The 21,812-nt window shown below is 42.7% G+C and overlaps 1 protein-coding gene across 5 annotated transcripts in view; it reads right to left on the bottom strand.

Moving 5' to 3' along the window:
* DGKG (diacylglycerol kinase gamma) overlaps window positions 1-21,812 on the bottom strand; it is a 205,413-nt gene that overhangs the window by 5,195 nt on the left and 178,406 nt on the right. For all 5 annotated transcript variants that reach the window (XM_032406961.1, XM_032406959.1, XM_032406960.1 and 2 more), the window contains 3 exons: window positions 20,061-20,181; window positions 17,454-17,514; window positions 5,066-7,404 (listed from right to left, as the gene is read on the bottom strand). In XM_032406961.1, the coding sequence (XP_032262852.1) occupies window positions 7,306-7,404; window positions 17,454-17,514; window positions 20,061-20,181 (281 nt within the window). In that variant the 3' untranslated portion in view covers window positions 5,066-7,305. The remainder of the gene's footprint in view (window positions 1-5,065; window positions 7,405-17,453; window positions 17,515-20,060; window positions 20,182-21,812) is intronic.

The following is a 21,812-nucleotide window of genomic DNA, read 5'->3' as shown; positions in this document are numbered from 1 at the left end:
TCTAGAGCAGTCTTCTTACCCCAAATTATGATTTATCCAAGAGATTTTTAAAAAGATGTTTCGGATCTCTGTTCCACCTTTACTTATCCGTTACTGAATTCAGATGTTTGACTACCTGACCTCATTTCACTTGCTCCTGATCCTTAATATGGTCTCTGTATCCTTTAAGGTGGTCTTTCATATCATGTGAACACCGTGATCTGGTGAGTTCTTTACCAGCTGTCCATTGTTGACTGAGCCAGGTCCTAGAACAAGGCCCAGCTGGCGCCTCTGGAGAGAGGGCCTGAGAAGAAGGGAGGGTAAGGTGTGCGTGCGCCCACGGGACTGGTTTGGGGTAGTAAATCCCTGCCACTGTGCTTGGAGCTCAGAGGAATCCACACTGGCCCTGCAGGCACAGGCCTGGCTTTGAAGGTAGATCCTGATGGAGCTGCCGCTAGGGGATTTGCTCTGTTTCTCAGTTTCCTTGTTTCTCAAGTAGGGAACTGTACACCACCAACTTCATTAGGGTTCCTGTGCAGGTTAACAGTGCTCATCAAAGTAATAGGCTTGGGACCACACAATAAATGACAGTTATTTACTAACAATATCATTAACACCTGGACATGTCCATCTTCCCATTAACTCAACTTTTAAGCTGCTTTTTTTTTTTTTTAAAGGATTTGTTGGTCCTTTCTTTCATTTTTGAACTATAGTGCTCAGCTCCCTTGCCCAAATAAATCTGCTAAAAAAACACCCAGTTCTCCATGTCTTTTCATCTCTTGAATCTGTCCCTTATTATGTCGATCTCTTACTGTGTTGTAACCCCACTTGTGTTGCCTTTTTATTCTTTGTCCATTCTGACCCGATGGCTAAGAAGTAGATTGCAAATATTTCTGTCTTTCTGTCCAGGTTGAATTTCATATTTTCTGAATCATGAAACTGCCCTCCATGTGACCTAGAAAGCCCTTTGATGATCCATATTTAGCTGTGTCCATCATTCAACAGATGTCTGTGTAGTTAGAGGCCCCCATGAGCTCCCTCTACATCCTGTGGTTTCAAGTTCCTGAGTTGTTAGTTAAAAAGCTTTCATCGCCTCTACCTCCCCTTCCCCTACCCATTCCAGGATAGAAGGACAGATGCCCACTTTAGCTATTTATTCATTTAACACATATTTATTCATTACCTACTACATGCTTGATACTGGGTTATATGTTCTCTTCTTTGCTTCCAACTTGCATTTTCCTAATTTGGAGCATTTCGAGTTGTCCTCACGTTTTCTGATTATCCCTCTAGAATCTGCACTGAGCATCCAGTCATATGGCCTCTCCTAGCTGCTGTGCTTCCTGGCCCTTGGGAGACTTGCAGGCTTCCCTGCAAACTCTGGTGCCTTGTTATAATGCACCTGCCACTGCAGCCACAGATTTCAGGATAACGTGGGTTCATCGTGGGTGCTAAGGGAGTTGAGCTAGCAGATGAGGCTGCAGGGCTCGGCTTGCCATTCTGCACCACGGGCATGAAGAATGAAGTGGTGGCCGGGGGGCGGGGGGGTGCCCAGCAAGTTAAGCCGTTAATTTCCAAAAACCCTTGGCTTTCTGTGTCCCTTTTCCCACAGAGATCCCCGTGCAGAAAGATGCCTGTCTGCTTTTTGAGCTCTCTGGATCTTCCCATTAGATAGCTTCTCTTGGCATCTGAAAGGCAGCCTGCCATTCTGTTCTCCTGTGGAATACAGATGGCCCAGCCCACGCCTATCACTAATGAGGAGCACATGCAGAGCCTTCTTGCTGGAGGCTCCCGTCAACAACACCAGCCCTCCTTCCCCGTGCAGGCCAGTCACCACTGACCATGGCATTTACGTCTGAGAAGGCTGCTTGTTGCTCTCCCACTCACGGAGTTGAACAGAAAATTTATTAGGGAGCCCTGGGAAACGAGTCCCATTCCGCTAGAATCTGAAACACTGAAGATCGAGTTTTGGCTGCCAATCTGATTGCAAAGTTGAGGTTTGGGGTTCCAGCTGCCCACGGAGGTTGCTGAGTTTAAATGTGAGCAAGCACTGTAAGTTCTTTAGTAGGAACATGATTAGATGGCTATATAGAGGTGGACCTGATAGATCAACCTGCCAATGCCGTGTAACCTCACCCAGAGTGATTGCAGGGTTGGGAACAGACGAGGATGGTAAAAGCACTGAAGTATCGTAGAAAAAGCATACATTTTTGGTGAGACAGATCCATGTCAAATCTTAGCTGTTACTACTTACTATCTTTTTGACCTTGGACAAGGTACTTCACCTTTCTATGCACTAATTCCTTTATCTGTGAAATAAGTACAACGCCCATATCATAGGCTATTCTGAGGATTAAATGGGACAGCACATGAATAGACCTTGACATGGTGCCTTGTAGCGAGTAAGCAATAAATGGGAATTCCCTCTCCTGTCTCCTTTTCCTGTTTTCTCTCTATAGTAGAAAGTTGAAAGACCTACTCCAGCATGATGAGACATCAAGGTGAGCTACAAACAATGGCTCCATGTGAAATTCTATACAATTCTGCTCTCTTGTTTTATCTAAAACTGGATTGATATTTGAGATGTGGGATGGTTTCTTTTTCCTGGTTATCGCAAGCCAGATGCAGGTCTGGTATTTGTCGGACAAGAAGAGTTCCACACTGCCAATATGGACCCCAGTAAGAAAGGCAGATCCTCTTTTCGTCTGAATACTGTACCTCATTCCTTTAACTCTCCAAGCTACTGAGGGGAGATCACCACATATTAGGTGTGGTCTAACTGGTTAGTACCCGCTGATCCAGAAATCTCTCTGGGAGTCATTTTCATTCTTTCAGAAAACAGGGGACACTGAGGTATGCTGTTCAAAACGAAGTAACAGATATTGACTTAACATTGTTGCTGACAAAACCAGTTTCAATAGTTGTTGGACAAGGTAGATCAATCATTGCTTCTGCCCCACCTAACACTTCCCATAAGAGTGGCTAACTGTTCATTGCCCCGGAAGGCAGCCCCTTCCATATTTGGCCAGTTCCAAAAGAAGTCATTAAATTGAATACAAATCAACCTCCCTCTGACTGTGCTGTTTACACCTGGTTCTGTTCTCTGGAGCTACACAGATGAAGTCTGACCCCTGGCAGCTATCATGTGTCCCCAGTCCCTCCTTCCCTCCCGCCCCCCCCCCCCAGGGGGGACAAAGAGTCCAGATCCTTGATTCTTGCTTGAAGACATGTAGAGGAGAACAATAAAAATAGTTAAAGAATCACATAGAAGAAACTAAAGAGTGTCTTAAGACTGGAGATTCCTTGTCCTAGAGAAGTACTTTTTGGAACATTATTGCTGAGGATGGTTACTTGTGTGTTCCCATCCCCACTGAGAACAAAAAGAAGAAATGGTGGGCATAAGGCAGTGTTTCTAATCTATAGATGTTGGCAGACAAACAAAGGACCCTATGGTTCTTTACTGTGAATTCTTAGAGTTAAGCCTTTCTATGTCTCTCCTAGAAAGGGAGCTAGTACTTGATCAAAGAACTCTGTTTTCATGGGGCATTTTATGACTACTAGCATTTTGTGAAACACATCTTAGGAAATTATGGTCTCAGATATGCTGTGGGGACTTAGACATTTGAAATAACTTCCTGACTGGTTATTGTTGGATCCTGGAACTGGTAGCCAAGGAACACTATGAAGTTTCCTTCTTTGGAGGGTTGGTAGACTCTTCCTCCCTTCCTCCCTCCCCTCTGCCCTCCTCTCTCCCTTTGGTATTAACATTAGGCACCCACTTGCCTGGGAATGTTGAGGTGTAGGCCTGGGACATAGGGGAATCTGGAAGTCTAGATCCTTCCCATCCCCATGATTCTATTTTTATGGACCCAATTGTGGTGTGTTCCATGGAAGGTACAGCTTAGCTGGGACAGGAGGTAACTGAGGGTTTTGGCCAAGAGGAGAGGGGGCTAGAGATGGGAAAAGTTGATGCAATTATTTTTGTCAGGAATTGGAACCAAAGCAGCAGGAGAGAGTAAGTTTTAAGACTCTCTGGCAAAGTAACTTCCTAATCTGTCACTGAGTATGTGTAAAAAAGTGATTAGTGGGTCTCTATATTTATCATGATTACTCACAAATATGTAATTTGCATAATATATACAGCACATTAAGTACTATGTCACCTTATATAATGTGCATATGTATAATGTATATGCATGTTATGTAACGCCAGTCTGGAGGCTCTTCCAGATTCTGCCAAGTATTTCCTAATTTATTTGGCAATTTTAACATATCTTTTCCATCTGTGGAAAGAACTATCTTGAGAGGAGCTGGTCTCTGACCTGAAATATAATCATTCTACTAAGCCTATCTCCATTCTCAACTCACTGGAGGAAATCCACAAAGACCAAGCCATAATGAGATGCAACTCTCAGCTCAATAGTCCAGGGACAACATGATGTACTGAAGATTTTCTGTTTCATTATTTTTATTGCTGGTAGGGTAGAACCGTGGGGGCAGGTGGGAACATGTCTGTTGCATGGTCACAATCAGAATAGGATGAAGACTAAGGGACTGGATTCTGCCGACTGCCTTAGTGTGTGACTTTGAGAAGTCACTGAACCCTTATTAAGCTTCACTGTCTCATTATTAAGATTGGGAGATTAATACCTTCTCCACCAACCTCTGAGATTGCTGGGAGGCCCACTATGGTGAGGTACTCTACAGGAAGAAACCATGGTCACAGTAGTTAAGGAATGAGTTGCAATATCACACTAAACAACACCACTAGACTTACTGAGGTTACCAAATTGGAAGTACTATTCCACTGCCTTGTTATACTCTGTGGCTCTAGGGAGGCTTTGGGACATGTCTCTCAGGCAACACTGCAAGTACTATGCACTAGACTAGAACAGGCAGGGGCCACTCTGACTTGTGAATCTCTGCAACTCAGCTTCACCTGTCCATAGTGCCACGTCTCAACAGCCTCAATCTTGGGGGATTGGGGTTGAAACACATGCAAAAACTTCTGTAAATTTCTCAGAATCAGTGACCTCAAATCTGAACCTGCCTCTGTTTCAAAATCAAGTGGCTTCCAAGACAGTACCTGTTGTTATTCTGGAACTTGTTGGTCCATCCCATCACCAAGGATCCCATCATTCAGGACATTCTTCAGGTGGCCTGGTTGTCCCCTCACCCACTGTTTCGCACTGTTGGGTCCAGCAGGATGGTCCTAGATGATTGCTTCCTTCAGAGTTAGGATCAGTGTATACACACAATCTTAATTTCCCTTCCTTGTGCAAAGCTCCTGACTCAGTGCAAGGAGATTAGAGAGCGCACAGTGGAGTGATGTCGAGTGGGCCCACGTGTCCTCTTAAGACATCTCGGAGGGGATGGAGGTCCAATGGAGCAAAGGCGCCAAGGCAAATGTTTCCGTCTACTAATGAAGCTCTACACAGACTTGCCCTCGCAAAAGGAGGGTAATGCTGGCACCAGCTGCATGAACCCACTGAGCTCTGCTGGGAGCCCTCTGGGTATTGGCTGGCAACACCTTGCAGAAGGTGCCTTGGTCCTTCTTCTGAGTCTCCAACTGAGGTCATCCCTGCAGCCAGAGGTGCTTCCAGACTAAGAGGCCATGACGACCATGACGAGCTGACATGTGGAGAGCTTAATCTGATGATCTGTCTAGTGCCTTCAACCCAGACCAACTTCTTACCAGTTCAGGCCAGAGAGAATCTCTGGGAAGCATCATGAGGCCCTCATTTCCTTGTGTGGGCCTGTCACATCCACACATGTGCTACGCATTCATCCTTCCCTGGAAACCTGGATTCGAATGGAATAATTTCTCAGTGACCAGAAATGACCCTATTCTAAGACGTGTGGATTCTTCTCTCTAATAAACATCCTCTTAGTGGCACCTATTCTCAAACCACATTAGTTAAGATACCATGTACAAGTCTCTTAACTTTTCTGAGACTCTCTCTTTCTGGCAAGTGGGAGAGTAATTCTGTCCAGCATATCTTTCATGGCTGTTTTGAGAATCCAGAATAGGAATTCTTAGTCTCTTTATGATAAGAAGCTACTTTCATTTCCCTTAAATCTCATGATCGCCACGGGGAAATGTGTCTTGACAATGAAATGGTGGGATGGGGGAGTAAGAACCTACTTTTTCTTTCCTACTTTCTGTTCCTCGTCTACATATGTTTTTTTTTTTTTCAACCAGGAAAAGTCCATCAGTAAATAAATATTTATATATATAAATATATATGCTACATATATGTACACACACATAAGACCATCAGAAGGGCCCTCAGGTCATGCTCTGGGAGTGGTAGGTGCAAAGAGGCAGGTGGGAGCCACCTGATGGGTTTGTCTCCTGGTCTTCTCAGCAAAAGGCCCTTCCTTCTCATCTTCTCTGCCTTCAGGAGTAGTCTGCCACCAGGGCTTGGAACTCAAAACAGGAAACACGCTTTGGCTTGAAAAAGAAAGAAACTGGGGGTGGTTTTTTTTTTCTTCCCTTTTTACACAATATTATGACACCAATTTGAAAAATAAATCCCAGTTTCTCTGCTTTCCCTCCCAGGTGTTCACAGAACTAAGAAAATAAATACCACATCGAAGGTGCGCTGTGCAGGCTGCTCTGGGGGCTCTTGGAGCCGTCTCTAAACAAACACACAGCCACCAGGAGAAGCCTTTGGGAAAATAACAAGTGCCCACTGACAGCGTGGAGAACCAAGAATGGAAACACAGCTTTCCACAGCCTTTCTGCCTCCTCAGCAAGTTCAGGGAGAAGTTGCTGCTTGAAGGACAACTAAGCAACCAACGTGCGCTTGCTGAGCCCTGCCAAGGGTTATGCTCTGAGCGCTGGAGGCCGTTGGTCTCTGTACAGAGGGACCTTTGTGTAAATTCTCTGGAATGGGAGCTCTTTCCCTTGGCCACATCCGATCTCAACATAGGCAGGAAACCTGCAGCCTGCTTCTTGTGAGCGTCCGTGAGGGAACTTGCAGGACTGGTGGGAAGAAAGGGGGATTTCTCCTTCAGTCTCAGAAAGTCCCACTCACGGCCTTCTGGGAATGTGGAGGTTGCCATACGAGCCAACCACACCCCGGTCGGCCCTAAGTCTGTTCAAAATTTTCTGTCGGTACTGGCTCTGTTGGGGTGTGTCCACTGTTGAAGTAGAGAGCATGTACGGCAAGATGAAGATTTCTTCCTGATGGGTGGCTTTGCTTCCACTGGTTAGAGATGAGTGTGCGTGTGTGTGCGCGTGCGTGTGCGTGTGCGTGTGTGTGTGTGTGTGTTACAGTCTCTTGTTTTCTCTCTTGGCTTAACTGGCATTTGGCATATTATTTAGTCTTTTGAACGGCTCTTCCTCCTCAGCGAAAAGAAGCTGCTCTTCTGGGGAGGCCCCATCATCATAGGCGCTTGATTCTTGTGAGTAATTTTAATCTAAAAGCAAAGAGACATAAATGAATTAGTAGCATGCAAATCCCAGTAACCTATGAGAGAGGGAGTTGCAGAGGGAGGAAGGCAGGCCAGCTTCGGGTTGGAAGGAGCCCCATGCAGAAGGACGACTGTCCTTGAACAGCTTTAAAATTGGCAACTGGACCCTCACTGGGCCTGGAGTTTGGCACTGCTGGAAGTGAGGGGCGGAAACACTGGGGAGAGACAGGTGTGAGCTTCCCACATGGTGATCAGCTCGCACCTGTCTTGCGTCCTTGCTATTCATAGATTCTCCAAGTGTCACAGCCGGAGGAGATCTCAGGGACCATCTCATTCAACCTCTCTGCAGGACAGATAAAGGAATGGAGGCCCAAGGCTCTGTTGAGCCTTGGATTAGCCTAAGGTCACACAGAGGGGGCAGAATAGCGAGGGTCCAGTTCTTGGGATTCCTAGCTTCCACTGCTCCTGGCCGTTCCTGTCCAGGCAGTGCAGAGATATCAACCAGTGAACTTCAAGTCAACCTAGAGGCTTCAGTCTGACATCTGACCCAAGCCACATCATGTGGAAAGTTTCAAGTGAGTCCCTTAGGTGTTTCCTCTTTTCTTAGCTTTCCAGGAAAAAAAACAACTTTCTTTTTAAAAGCCTCTTCTTCTTTTTTTTTAAATTTTAGGTTCTCTATGAGTTTTTTTCTCCTGCAGACTTTAAGTCAGTTGGAAGTGAAAGACACTAGTGAATTCTCATTTTTGCCTTTCTTCCCAACCTTATCCTTAGGGCGTGGCTTCAGAATGCTAAATCCCTATTTGAATATGACCTGATGACACTGCACATTACTAATCTGCATTATCAGTCCATCAGCATTTATCAAGTGTGACACATGTCCAGAGTAGGAAGATGATGTGGGAACAAGGCACTTAGGATTCAAGGACCTGGGTTTGGGTCCCTGATCTCCTGCTTCTTTGCTGTATGACTCTGGACAAATCATTTAACCTTCAAAGCCATGCTTGCTGAACTGTAAAATGAGGGTAATAACATTTGTCCTGTTTTCCTCACAAAGTTGTTGTGAAGACCAAATGGGAGACTGTCCATGAAAGCCCGCTGTGATCTGTAAAATGGAATGTAACGGTTAGTTAAATAATTGTTATCTTACATTGGAGGTGAAGGAGAAAGATGTATGTCAAAAGAAGCCACCTGTGAGCTCATTCTCATGGTTTCTATGTTATTGGAAATGACAGTGTGGCCACAGAGAACCACAGAAGAACTCTTGAAGAGAGAGACCCATCCACAAGTTTAAATTAATGTAGGGATAGACCAACTGGTGTCAAAAAGAAGGTAAGGAAGGAGAAGAGTCTGGATGGAGCAACCAAGGAAGAGTTTTAAGAGCTGAACAGAAGGGAAGGAGATGTATTGGTGAAAAGAGAAAGGGAAGGCACCGGGTGGAAGGGCCACATATGAAAAGGTTGAGTGCAGGGCAAAGGATGAGAGATGAGGTCAGAGATGCAGGTGGGGCAGTTAGTCTAGGGTTTTCAAGGGGAGGTGGCAGAGGCCGGGTTTAATGTGAGGTAATGGGGAGCCATGATAACTTTTAAGCTGGAGAATGACAACATGATGAAGAAAAGAGTTCCAGGGAAATTATTCCATAGTTCTTGTCAGGGTAAGTTGGAGTGGGGGAGACTCTGGCTAAAAGGGTACTAGGGTGAGCCAGGTATAAATTTAGAAGTCCCCAGGATATGGGAAGACAAGGATAAAACCAAAAGACATTATGGAGAATTAGCATAACCTGGGTGATGGAAGCTGCAAATGACTCTTATGCTGGTTTTCACCACCCAGCAGCTCCAGGAGGGGAGGACATCTTTGTTTTTGTGGCAGTCCTCGGAAGAACAAACCAAGAATATATCAAGTACCATTTTGTGTTATGGGCCTTATTATGGGCATTGTGTTTATTCCAGAATTCACGGAAGCGAGACATAGATGAGGGACTCTGACAGAGCTTGTCTGCGGTGTGTGATTTAGCACTAATTGACCAGAGTGACTTGTGGCACATGTCCTTGTGTTGTGGTGAGCCTCTTCTCATTCCTGGGCACCAGAGCCCCCTATGGGGAAGAACTTCATCTTCTTCATCATGCTACTCCCTGAACCAGTGCACAGCATTTTGACAGCACGGGCCGTGGAAGTGCTGATGGCTGAGCACGACCCAGGAGAGAGAGAGAACGTCCTGGCAGTGGAGATGGCTATGTTTGGGGCAGACAGCGGCAGCTGATGCACTGCCTACATTTCCCGCTGATAGAGCCCGTTTTTTTTAGATGATGGAAGACCCTTACTTCTCCTTTTTCTTTCTCTAGCTGAGCAATTTATTTGCTTGTTAGCACCTCCAGGACAAAGAGGAGGAAGTGAAACTCAGATCCCTCCCATTTGGGTTTTCAGCAGTTTTGACAAAGGTCTCGATGGGGTAGGAGTTTGGAGATGCTGGCTGATGAGATTTTGATGTGGTCTGTGGCTTCCAGGGCTGTAGGTAACTGAGAGTGCACTTATAGGTACTACACTGAAGGTAAGAAGTAGGAGATCCTATTTTCATTTTGAGTCAAAGAGATGTTTATCCCCTTCTCCCCTATTTGGGAGAGGCTAGTGGGTTAACTAGCTCAGAGCCCATTGGAGGAGGTAGTTGGACATGGTGAAGCTTGCCTTTTCAACCCCTGATGGAAAGACAGCAACCGCTATCTCCGTAGTTAGAACCCAAATTTCCCTGCTAGTTGGGCTGGTCAGGCAATGAACTGAGGTCTTTATGATTTTCTTAAAGACCTTTCAAGAGATTTACAACATCTGCACTAAGAATAGCAGCCCCATTTTCTTAGTTCTCTGCTCCATCAGGGAGAGCACCGATACAGTAGGCTCTTGTGTCACAACTCAAAATTCACAGAACTACTGCAGCATGTAATTTCCCCTTTAAAATGGAGTACCTTTTAAAATTTTACTAGTGCTGGGTGTTGAGTCTGTTTTGGGGACCATTTCCCGCACATCAGCACATTTTTATTACCTCAAGAGAAGCAATAAACTGAGGGACTCCTTCCTGAACGTTGCCCCCTCTGGGCAGATGACTCAGATGATGCCCGACAAAACAGCCAATAACTGTAAGTGTGGACCCTTCCCAAGTCATCTGGGAAATACTCCTGCTTAAAGGGAGGCTAGGGGAGATGGGAGAGGGCTTGTACAATCTTTTTCAGGTCTTAGCTAAGTTCTTAGGATGCCCTGCTTCATGAGAGGGTTTCTTGCCACTGGAGGCTTTCAGATGTAGCTGGACAATTGGGTTTTGCTAGTGGTGGAGGAGAAATCTGGGATTTGTTGGTAAGTCAGGAAGTTTGACTAGATTATTGGTTCTCCAAGTGTGGTCCCTACACCAACAGCGTCAGCATCTCTTGGGAACTTGTCAGAAATGCAAATTCTCAGGCATCCAGAATTACTGAATCAGAAACCCAGCAACCTGTATTTTAAAAGCCTTCCAGGTTATTTGGATACACACTTAAGTTTGGGATTCATTGGACTAGATAACTGGAATCCCTTTCCACTTTGATATCCTAACTGCGGGGGAATATTCTTAATTTTAAGGCTCAAATTATGCTGCCTAACTGATGACAAAACATGAGAGGTCATCTTACCGTGCTGCAAGCACAAGGCAAGTTTGCTTAATAATACATTTCTTATATACATATATTTATATGTATAAACAAACATATGCTCCTTTTTGAGAATTTGGGAAGTATGGAAAAATTTAAAAACCACCTAGAGGTAATTGCCATTAACTTTTGGGTATATGTTTTTTGGTTTATTTGTATGTTTATACATTTTCAATACATTGAAATCAGCTTCTTACTCTGTTTTCATTTAGCATTATTTTACAAGCATTTCTGATGTCATTAGATATTCATTAACATGGTTTTCATTGACTGAAAATTATTCTATTTGATGAATCTCACATAGCTTATTTAACCCTTTTCTTAAATGTTGGGTTTTTCTCCCATTTTTTTCACTGATAACCTATATTTTACTTAAAATAAATTCCTAAAAGAATAATGAACAAAATTTTAAGGGTCAAAGGAAATGAACTGGATCAGGGTATATTAATATTTGTAAGGTTCTTCTTGATATATGGCTCCCAATATTTTCCAGAACGGCTTTCTGGTTTTACTTTTTTTTTTTTTTTTTTTTAAAGACTTACTTATTTGAGAGAAAGAGCACACGTGTGCCACATGCGAGTTGGGTGAGGGGCAGAGGGAAAGAATCCCAAGCAGACTTCCTACTGAGCGTGGAGCCCCACGTGGGACTGGATCCCACGACCCCGAGATCACGACCGGAGCCAAAATCAAGAGTTGGAGGCTCAACTGACTGAGCCACCCAGGTGCCCCTCTGGTTTACACTCTTATCTCACCCCTTGCGTGTTGGCCTCAACACATCTCGACAGCAATGAGTATTATTTTAAAAAGAAAACCAAATTGTGCTACTTTGACAAGTGAAACATGGCATGGTTTTCTCACTATTTCAATTTGAAATTCTTTCCCCCCTTTTTTCTTAATTTATGATATTAAATAATATTTCACGGCTTTGGTAGTCCATGGTATTTGGTGAACTACTGCATTGTTAGCATCTTCTCCTGGTTTCTAAGAGCTCTTTAGACATTATGGGAATGAATCTCTTCTCTGAGATAGCTATTGCAAACATCTTGTTCTTGGACTTTACAATTTCTACATTGATTCTTGACTTGTAGACTTTTCAATGTGCTAATAGTTAAATGTGTCACCTTTTCCTCAGAAATTCCATGCTCACAGTGTGAATATAGTCATCTATATTTCCCCCTAGGTAGTCCTAATTTTTAATTGAATTGGAGTTTTTCTGGTTTTGTTTTTGGAGTATAGTTTGAGGTGAGAGGTTTTGATATATAATGACATTTTCCCAAATGCAATTTCTTGGATACTCTATGTTAAAGAGTCCATTCTTTTCAAATTAATTTATGATCTTTTTTCTTCCTTTTTTAAAATAGATTTTATGTATACTAGGGTTTCTTAGGGCTCTCTTCTGTACTATTGATATATCTATTCAATATCATGCCAATTATTGTGGCTCTGTAACTATTTTAATACCTTGTGAGAAGTCCTTCCTCATAGCTCTTCCATAAAACACCTCAATTATTGCATTGTTTTCCCAAGTTAAAAAAGATAATTGCATTGAGATTTTGCTTGCGATCCCTGTTTAGAAACATGGGATGTTTTAAAACTCAAATATATATATTTTTTATATTGGTCAAGTCTTACTAGTTTTCATTTTTTCTTCACAATTCAGTTTAATATTTTGGTTTTGGTTGTTGCTATTATATTTTAATTTTTTCTATTATATTCTTCTGATTAGTTAGTGCTGGAATATACAAAAGCTATTAACTTTTGTCTTTCTATAGAGCTTCACTGAAATAATTTAATCTTTGGGGTTTTCAGTTGATTCCATTAGCTTTCTATATACATAATCATAGTATTTGCAAATAATGACAAGTTTTGACTCTTTTCCAAATGGTCACATTTTTTTTTCTGTGTCATTCATATTGCGTTAGCTAAAACTTCCAAACAGTATTAGTGTACATGTCTTGTCCAGGATTTTAATGAGAATTCTGCTCGTGTTTTACTATCAAATAAAATATTCATTATTGGTTTAAGATAAATATTTTTTTATTATTTTGAGGGAGTATTTTTCTGGTTTTAGTTTCTTAAGAGTTTTTTCTTAAAAAATCACAATTTTGGGGTGCCTGGGTGACTCGGTCAGTTAAGTGTCTCCTTCTTGGTTTCGGCTCAGATCATGATCCCAGGGTCATGAGGCTGAGCCCCGTGTCAGGCTCCACACTCAGCGGAGTCTGCTGGAGATTCTCTTTCCCTCTCCCCCTCCCCCTGCTCATGCGCTCTCTCTCTAAAATAAATAAGTCAAATCTTAAAAAAAAATCATAATTTCTGTTCGGTTTTTGTATCTGTCCCAACTTCATGAAATGGATCAGGTGACTTTTCTATTTTGTTTATAATATGGAACAGTTTACATGAATATTTATTTCCTAATAGTATGGAAGAACTCACCAGTAAGACCATCTGTTTTAAGATCATTTTGGATGTAATTCTTTGAAGGCATTTTCTCTTTCATTAGAGGTTATCTGGAATTTTCATGAGATGATCAAGTTTATTAGAATCAAGATGATTATATATTAAATATGTCATATTATGTCTTATAATTAAATGAAACCATCACATTCATGTTTATATTTTATTACATTATATATTTTATATTTTAATGTCTCTGATTTTTTTGTTTTTAAAATTGGCTTTCAAATATTTGACATGTTAAAGAATTAGTTCTCAATTTTCCTGCTTCCTAATTATGTAATTTCTACTCTTATCCTTATTATTTTCTTCCTTCTGCTTCTCCTGTTTGTTTTACTGTTGTTCTTCTAATTTTGCAATTATTCATTACATGTCTTCCCTTTTTAAATGATGGAAGTATATGATACTTTGAATTTACTTCCAAATATAGTTTAGGCTATATTCTACAGTTTTTGAATGAGAACCTTCTGATTTTTATTATTTTTGGAATAGTCTATGATGGTGGTTTTGATCTCCTTGTGAATCTACTGTTCTTTAGGAGAATTTAAAAATCAAGTGATTGGATTTTGCTTGTTTATTCATTTACCCTTCTATTATTAATTTCTGATTTTGTTGCCTTATGATCAAATAAAATAACCTTTACGATTTTTCCTTCTGGCTTTATATAGATTTTTTTCTTTGTGAACTAGTTTAAGATCTATTTTAGTAAATACTCTCTGGATCCTTGAAAAAAATGAGATATTTAATTTGTTTATAGGTTATAGAGTTATTTCATCTAGTGTTGTGATATTTATTTTTGCTTCTTGACCTCAGAGGTAGAAACAAATATTTTAAAGCTTCTCAATACTTGTATGTCTGTCAACTTCTTCTTTTATATCTATTTTTTTCTCAGTATATATATTCATCCTGTTTTTCACAGTGTATATTTTGATTCTGTTATTGCACACCTACAATTTTATGACTATTACATCTCAGAAATGAGTGTACCTTTTATCCAATAAAAAGTGACCTTTTTTATTCCACTTCATGCTTTTGACATGTTGGAAGGTTAGTTTGCCTAAAATTAATGTAATTAATAATATCATTTTTTACTTTTAATTTCTCTATGCTTGATAAATAATAAAATAAAAAGATATATACGTCCTTTTGCTTTAAGTATATCTTTTACAAGAAACACATCATTGGGTTTTAATTTTTAACCCAATATGAGAGTACTGTTCTTTTAATAGGGGACTTTAGCACATTTTTTGGGTCGTTATTGATATAGTTAGTCTTAACCTCCTTCATCTCGCCTTAAAATTTTTTTAAAGTTTGCTTGTTATTGTTAGGGTGATGTATGGGATTGTCGAATCACTATATTGTACAGCTGAAACTAATATAACACTGTATGTTAACTAACTTGAATTAAAATGAAAACTTAAAAAAATTAAATGTTTGCTTGTTATTTGCTTTCTGTCTGGTTCACATTGATAGGGTTCATGAGATTTAAACCCTCCCAGATTTGAAAGGTGTGCACCCTGTTTTTGATTTCACTAGTGATTATCTAATTATCCAAATTTTCTTCTGACTTAAGACTTCTTCATTATCAATGTGCAGAGAGACAATGAAAAGATTCAGCATATTTTTACTCTCCCTTTTTTTAACTTTTAAAAAAATTTTTATTTTTTATTTATTTTTTAAAATTTTTATTTATTTATTATTTTTTTACTATCCCTTCACTGAGGCCTCCCACGTGCTTTCAGCCTTGGTTAATCTAACCTTAGGTTTGGGACCCAGCTCCCTAATGTTTACATGACAGATCTTCCATCTCCTGGAATGATTTTCACCACGTGCATTCAGTGGTACAACCATATTTAACAGTTTTTATTTTCCTTCATCCTAATTTAACTGGTTTCAATTTTTACCAAAAATTGTTTTGTGTCATGATGTCCTGTCATTAAGCCTTTCACTCTGAGTTACTTCCCAGCTGGTGTGTGCCTTCAGGAAAACGTTTCAACAAGGGGACTTTTGTTTTCACTCTTGTGAGCTGAAGGTGACTTTCTGTTATGCCCTGAATTACGTCTCCCCCAAATTCATATGTGGAAGCCTTAACCCCCACTGTGACTGTATTTGGACACAGGATCTTTAAGGGGGTAATTAAGGGTAGGTAAAGTCAGAACGGTGGGGCCCTAATCCATGAGGAAGAAGAAGAGACACCAGGAGTGTGCTCACACAGAGAAAAAGCCATGTGAGGACACAGCAAGAAGGTGGCTGTCTGCAAGTAAGGAAGAGAAGCCCCACCAGGACAACCCCACCAGCACCTTGGTCTTAGACTTCCAGCCTCCAGAGCCGTGGGATAATACATTTCTGTTGTTGAAGCTGCCCCGTCTGTGGTATTCTGTGATGGCAGCCTGAGCGGACTCCTACATCTTCACACGTGGCTATCCACGGACTGTATCTTAAGATCACTGGGTCACAAATGTTTTCCCAGTGAGGTGAAATCTCTGAAGGGTGGCCTGGAGAGAGGGTCAGGGTGGGGGCAGGAGAAGCGTTTGTTTAAAAAACGAAGTCCTTGCAGTAAGAGAAATGGCAATCCAGTTTCCAGATCTCGCTGAGCCAGGTGGGAGAGGATTTGATTTCTTCCAGCCTTTTTTTAGAAGACAAGAGGAGTTTGGATAGATTTTTCTCAATTTAGCTCCATCAAAATTATAAGTAGTAGAAATTTCCTCCATCCTTTCTAATTCTAACAAAGTGGTAAGCTATTATTAGTTTTTGCTGTAGTGTGTTTTCATCTTTTTCTTAGGCTTCATAGAAGCCCGAAGATTGAGGTAAGGTTTTGCAGAAAAATCTCTGCTTTTGATACCCTTTATAGAAGTTGCCATCCCTAGAGTCTGTCTCCAGGGGCCAGTTTTATAATCTGTAGAAGTCACATGGAACCAAGAGTGATGGAAATACATCTACGATTCAGGCCTGGTAGAAATCTCATGCAAACCCTTCCGCTAGTAGAAGAAAACTTGATGTTCTGAGGGTTCAAAATAGTAGGTTTTTGAGCTATCTGAATACTCCACAAGTGAGGGAACTTAGAAACACTACTTTTGCCTCTTGAAGTTTGCACATTCACGATAGCACTGAAGGTGATACTAATGTAATAGCCCAGGGAGCACCCTGGCCCCGAACACCGGGATAGTGCTTTCTCTTCACCACCGAGTTTTTAGCTGGGTTTCTAGCTAAGCAGGAAGGATGCCTGACCCCTGTCGTGGTGCTAAATGGAGGGCTGCTGTGGGTATGGTAAGTTGGGGAAGGAGGATGTTCCCTTTCTTTTGCTTGCTCATTTGTTCAGGGCTTTACTCATTGTTCAACAGATATCATTGTGCACCTGTTCCGCGCCAGGCACAGTGCTGGGTGCTGAGTGAGACCTCGCCATCTCCCCTTGCAGTGGGGAGTTCAGGTCGGTGCCTCTGTGGTGAAGTGTGTGCACTGCGGGGTCCTCCCCCTGGGGCTCCGGGGGTCACAGTGCCTGGGAGGAAGTTCCGGCGTGAGGGTACACACTTGGCTTCTATATAAGGAGACGCTTTCTAGCAATTAGACTTATTCATCAACAGAGCAGGTTTCCTTTTGGGGCGGCAAGTTCTCTGCCACTGCAGTGACTCTAGAGGAGATGAGATGCTCAAGGCTACTGCACATGAAGTCTTAGAATTCACCGGTTCCAAGTGTGAGCACTTTGGGGACAGGTCTTTGTTTCACTCGGTTGGGGGACTGGTACCTCGCAGGCCCGACACATAGTGGGTGTTCAATAAAGGCTTAGCAGGTATGTGAATGGGTGGATGAAAAAAGTGGAAGACAGGCTGCACTAGATGATTTCCCCAAACCCTGGGCAACTCTGAGAGTCAGCGACTTCATACTATCAGTGCCCCAAAGGAGCCCAAGAGAAAACTTCTCACCCTCATCACTCACCGTGCATGGGGGCTGCATCCAGGGCTCTCCATCCACTTGCATTGGCAGCAGCTTGTTTGTCCTGGAATACCAAGAACCGAGAGAACACAGTGAGCTTTGTCGCTTCTGGAGTCCAAGAATTTTAGGGTGGTCCTCACAAAGGAGACAGAAGTGGGAAGACCTTATCTGCCCACCTAGGAGTGGTTCCCTAAGACTCCCCTGGAGGGCTTGTTAAAAATTGATTTCTGAGCCCACCTCAGGAATTCTGACCAGGCAGGTCCCAGGGTCACAATTCAGGCTATGGGCGATTCTGTTGCATTGGTGCTCAGACCCTAGTTTGAGAAACACTGTCCGGGGTGAGCAGTAAAGTCCACGGAAGTCTGGGAAACAGCGGCCAACAAGGATGGCAGCACCACTGCTGAGCAGACCCTCAGTCAACAACCAGCCGGAGGGCCTACAGACTGTGCCAGAAACTCCACAGTGAAATGGGAACGGTTATGAAATGGGAAAAGGCCTGGTTTCTCTGTTGAGTGAGAGGTTGCATCATGTCAATGAAGTAACGTCTCCATCCTATGCAAGGTACAGCTCAGGTCTGAGTGTGTTTGCCTTGCCCCCGCTCCTAACTATCCTCTCTTTTATGTCTTGAACAGTAGGGCACTCTGTGGTTGTATTGGACTATGAACCTGACTTAGCTGGGAAATGGGGTCATTGTGAATACTGTCCCCACAGGTAGAAGGAGAGGAGAGAAGACCGTGTTGCTTTCCTGTTTGGGACAAGGCTTCTCTGCCATACAGATTCTTTAAAGGAGAGAGATGAGGTCTTTTGACTCCCTTCTGCGGAAGAGTTGTGAATTCGTACTATATTGCCTTCGGGAGAAAAGGCAAGTCCTTTTGGAAGCCTCTGGTCTGGGTGAGCAGGGAACAATTGCTACCCACTGTCTGGGAAGCTCTCACCTGGGTTTGGCATCTGCCCTGCTTTTGAAATGATGAAATGAGGGACACAGGCTATGTTCTGATGTCGATGACTCTCTGACTGATCTTGAGAATATTTAATAATAAAAAATAATAAACCTAATAATAAAACCAATCATAAGAGGAGAGAGTGGTATTTTGGTTCTTGGGACTGAGGAGAGTGTCTGGGAAATGCCCAGGAGGATGGGGATCTTGGCTCACCCCCTCTGTCCTATCTGAAAATAGGTCCACTGAATGTGAAGAAAAAGTCCTCCCTCTCACACATGGCTTTTTTGATTCCCCTGGGACTAAGATGTTACGTTCTCTGTGGTCCATATCAGTTATGGCTTAGCTGTGCGAACAGACTGGACCTACTCAGTGCTGGAGTCGTGGAGGACAGACAAGGAAGTAAATGTGGAGATTAATGTGGAAAACAGGGGCCCCAGAATGACAATAGCCCAGAGAGAAAACAAGCAAAGCTCTGGGTAATACTAGAAAAGACAAAGAAGATACAGGGAGGGAATGAAGAAAAGGGTTTAGTGGGATAGACCTTTAGCTAAGAGATGTCAGGGAACCAGCTCTGGGGATCTTTCCGAGGGATACAGGGTAGCGCCAAGAGCAGCATTTCCCTAAAAGTGTGCTGAGGACACTCGCCCAAGAGGTTTTGGGAGAAAAGGGTTCTGTGGTCAAATAACTTTGGGAAACCTGCATACTGTGGCCCCTCCAGGAGATCCCTAAGGCACACTATAAGATTTGAACTGTAAAAATTGGATGGGGAAAAGGAAGGGAATAAAGGCTTCTCAAATAATCAGGTGGAGAAGAACCTGATGAGTTTTATTGACTAAACAGAAGCAACTGAAATCAGAGGATCCCCCCTCTGAGACTCCATTTCTTCCAGCAGCCTGCAATGACCGACCTGTGAGGTCCACACCCTGCAGAAGCATCACCCTCTTAGGCAATTACGACCCATTTGCTGATGTTGATGGATTGGCTCTACAAAGGCAAATAGGGAACAGTATTTCTAAGGCCACTATCCAAGAAAGAGTGAGCTGAGAACCTGGTTTCTGTCACAGTGTGCCCTCTGGCATACATCTAGCATCTTAATTTGTAAAGATAAGAAAGGCAACACCAAGCAGAGAATTATAGGGGGAGGGAGGGAAAACTGAAAGGGAAGAAATCAGAGAGGGAGACAAACCACAAGAGACTATTAAATCCAGGAAGCAAACTGAGGGTTGCTGGAGGGGTGATGGGGTAACTGGAGAATGGGCATTAAGGAGGGCACGAGATGTGATGAGCACCGGGTGTTCTACATAACTGATGAATAACTGAACTCTACACCTGAAATGAATGGTGTACTATAGGTTGGCTAATTGAATTAAAAAAAAAAAGAAAGGCAAGAAGTTGGATCTCTGGTTCTCTGGACCTCATAATCTTATACTATTTAGAGAATTTCACCAATTAATTGTAAGGTAATAGCAAACAGGTCATGGTGGACCCTTCAGTTGATGTCTTGGATGGTTGGGAAATGGTCTCTAAAGACATTCTTTATGAATGTTATCAAGCTTCTGTCCCGCACTCTCCCTGCACTGAAATCCAAAGATGGCTTCCTAGTTCTTGTCTGTAAGAACTCTGAGGGGGGCGGAAGACCTGGAGGCTGCTGGATAATGAGGAAGCATACCTGATGGTGACCGAGGAGCACTGGGCCAGCCTCCTGCCCGCACTCTTCAGGCCAGTGTAGATCTGCCCCATCTCCATGGCTCCCTCTAGCCCCACCACTTCAAGGAGCTGGTCACTGAGGTCTGCAGAGTGAGACAAACAGAAGTAGTGCATACACATCTCTCTGTTCCTCAGGCTGGTTTTTGTCAGAAACCCAGATCTATCAAAAATACCCTTTCATCTCCCACCAAACAGCATTTTCAAACTCATTCTGAATAGGGAATTTCCCCAAAGGTCAATAAATGTACTTCTCATGAACAGAAACCCAGTTCTAGTGAAAAAAGGTTTTGATTCAGAACATTAATATGCATCCAATGAATAGGTTGGCAATTCTAGAAGCCTCTTTAAATGGAGAGCAACAAATGGTGAACCAGCTATTTCTGAAATGATTTTCAAATCCCACCCCCACCCCACCCAGTGCAGCTAAAGACACATAGGAAGGAATGGTGACAAAAGTCCTTCTCCGAGCTGGTTCAAGTTTCTTTTCTCTGAATGTCGGAATAACATCATGGCCCTAATGATGATGACTGATGGTTAACCAACCTCAAATTTGGCCTGTGGGAAGCCAGTGTGAGCCAACCTCCTTGGACATCCTTGGGGAAATCAGTGACCTCTTTCAGGACACCAGGTACCTCATCTGAGCCAAGGAAAAGAGTATTTCACCTACACCAGATTATTCTGGGTCCACAGTAGAAAAAGTGGGACAGAAAATATGAGTCTAAGTCTCAGAGTCACATAGGATCAATGGCTTCCCACAGTGGCAGTTACTTCTGATTCAGCACCTGGAAGATGTCTTTTGTTCAGAGTTCCCGAGGCTTGGGCTGTCCCTACCTGATTTCTTGTGAAAGCAATGGCAGAATCAAGGTTTGATGTTGGGAACAAGACTCACTTTTACAACACAACTTTTGTAGTTAAAACAGAAACAAAACAAAAAGGCAGATTCTTTAAAAGCTTCCATTCTTTTGCCTACTAAAGCAAAGGTACTTGGGGTGCCTGGGTGGCTCAGTGGTTAAGCGTCTGCCTTCAGCTCAGGTCATGGTCCCAGGGTCCTGGGATCGAGCCCCGCATCGGGCTCCCTGCTCAGTGGGAAGCCTGCTTCTCCCTCTCCCACTCCTCCTGCTTGTGTTCCCTCTCTCGCTGTCTCTATCAAATAAATAAAATCTTAAAAAAAAAAAATAAAGCAAAGGTACTTTTCTCACAGATTGTACTTAGTCACTAATAGCCCAAACTAGAAAGTTAATGTTTTTATTTATTTAATAGATGGGTTTTGTCTAAGGTGCCTCCTGGTATAGTATAATGGTGTTTGTTAAGATTGTCAAGGAGATATTTGGGTTTGTCTTTACTTTTTTGTTTAGAAGACTGTTGTTTAAAAACATTTTCTTGATGGATGCATTTCTAATGAAGAGTTAAGCAGACCACGGAGCTGACCACAAATGTGTCAACACTGCTCCAGTCCAGCCTACTGATGATCACTGATGGACAGCAGCTGCCAACAGATACACAAACTGCACTCCTTCATCTTCCTGTGACAGGCACAGAGCTTTCCCCTCTATTTCAATCCACACTCCCATTCTCCTTCTCTGGTTCTCCTTCTTCTTCTTCTTTTTCATATCTGTGAAAAGATACTGTCTCCTTAAACTCTCTATCTCATTTGGGCTTGGAACAAGAAGCCATGAAAGAGCAGTGTTTGTTTAGGAGAATGCTCCAGGCTCTC

This window comes from Phoca vitulina, unplaced genomic scaffold (assembly GCF_004348235.1).
Source record: "Phoca vitulina isolate PV1807 unplaced genomic scaffold, GSC_HSeal_1.0 scaffold8, whole genome shotgun sequence".
NCBI lineage: Eukaryota > Metazoa > Chordata > Mammalia > Carnivora > Phocidae > Phoca > Phoca vitulina.
The sequence above is the reverse complement of the archived record's forward strand: the minus strand, read 5'-3'. Positions and strand labels throughout refer to the sequence as shown.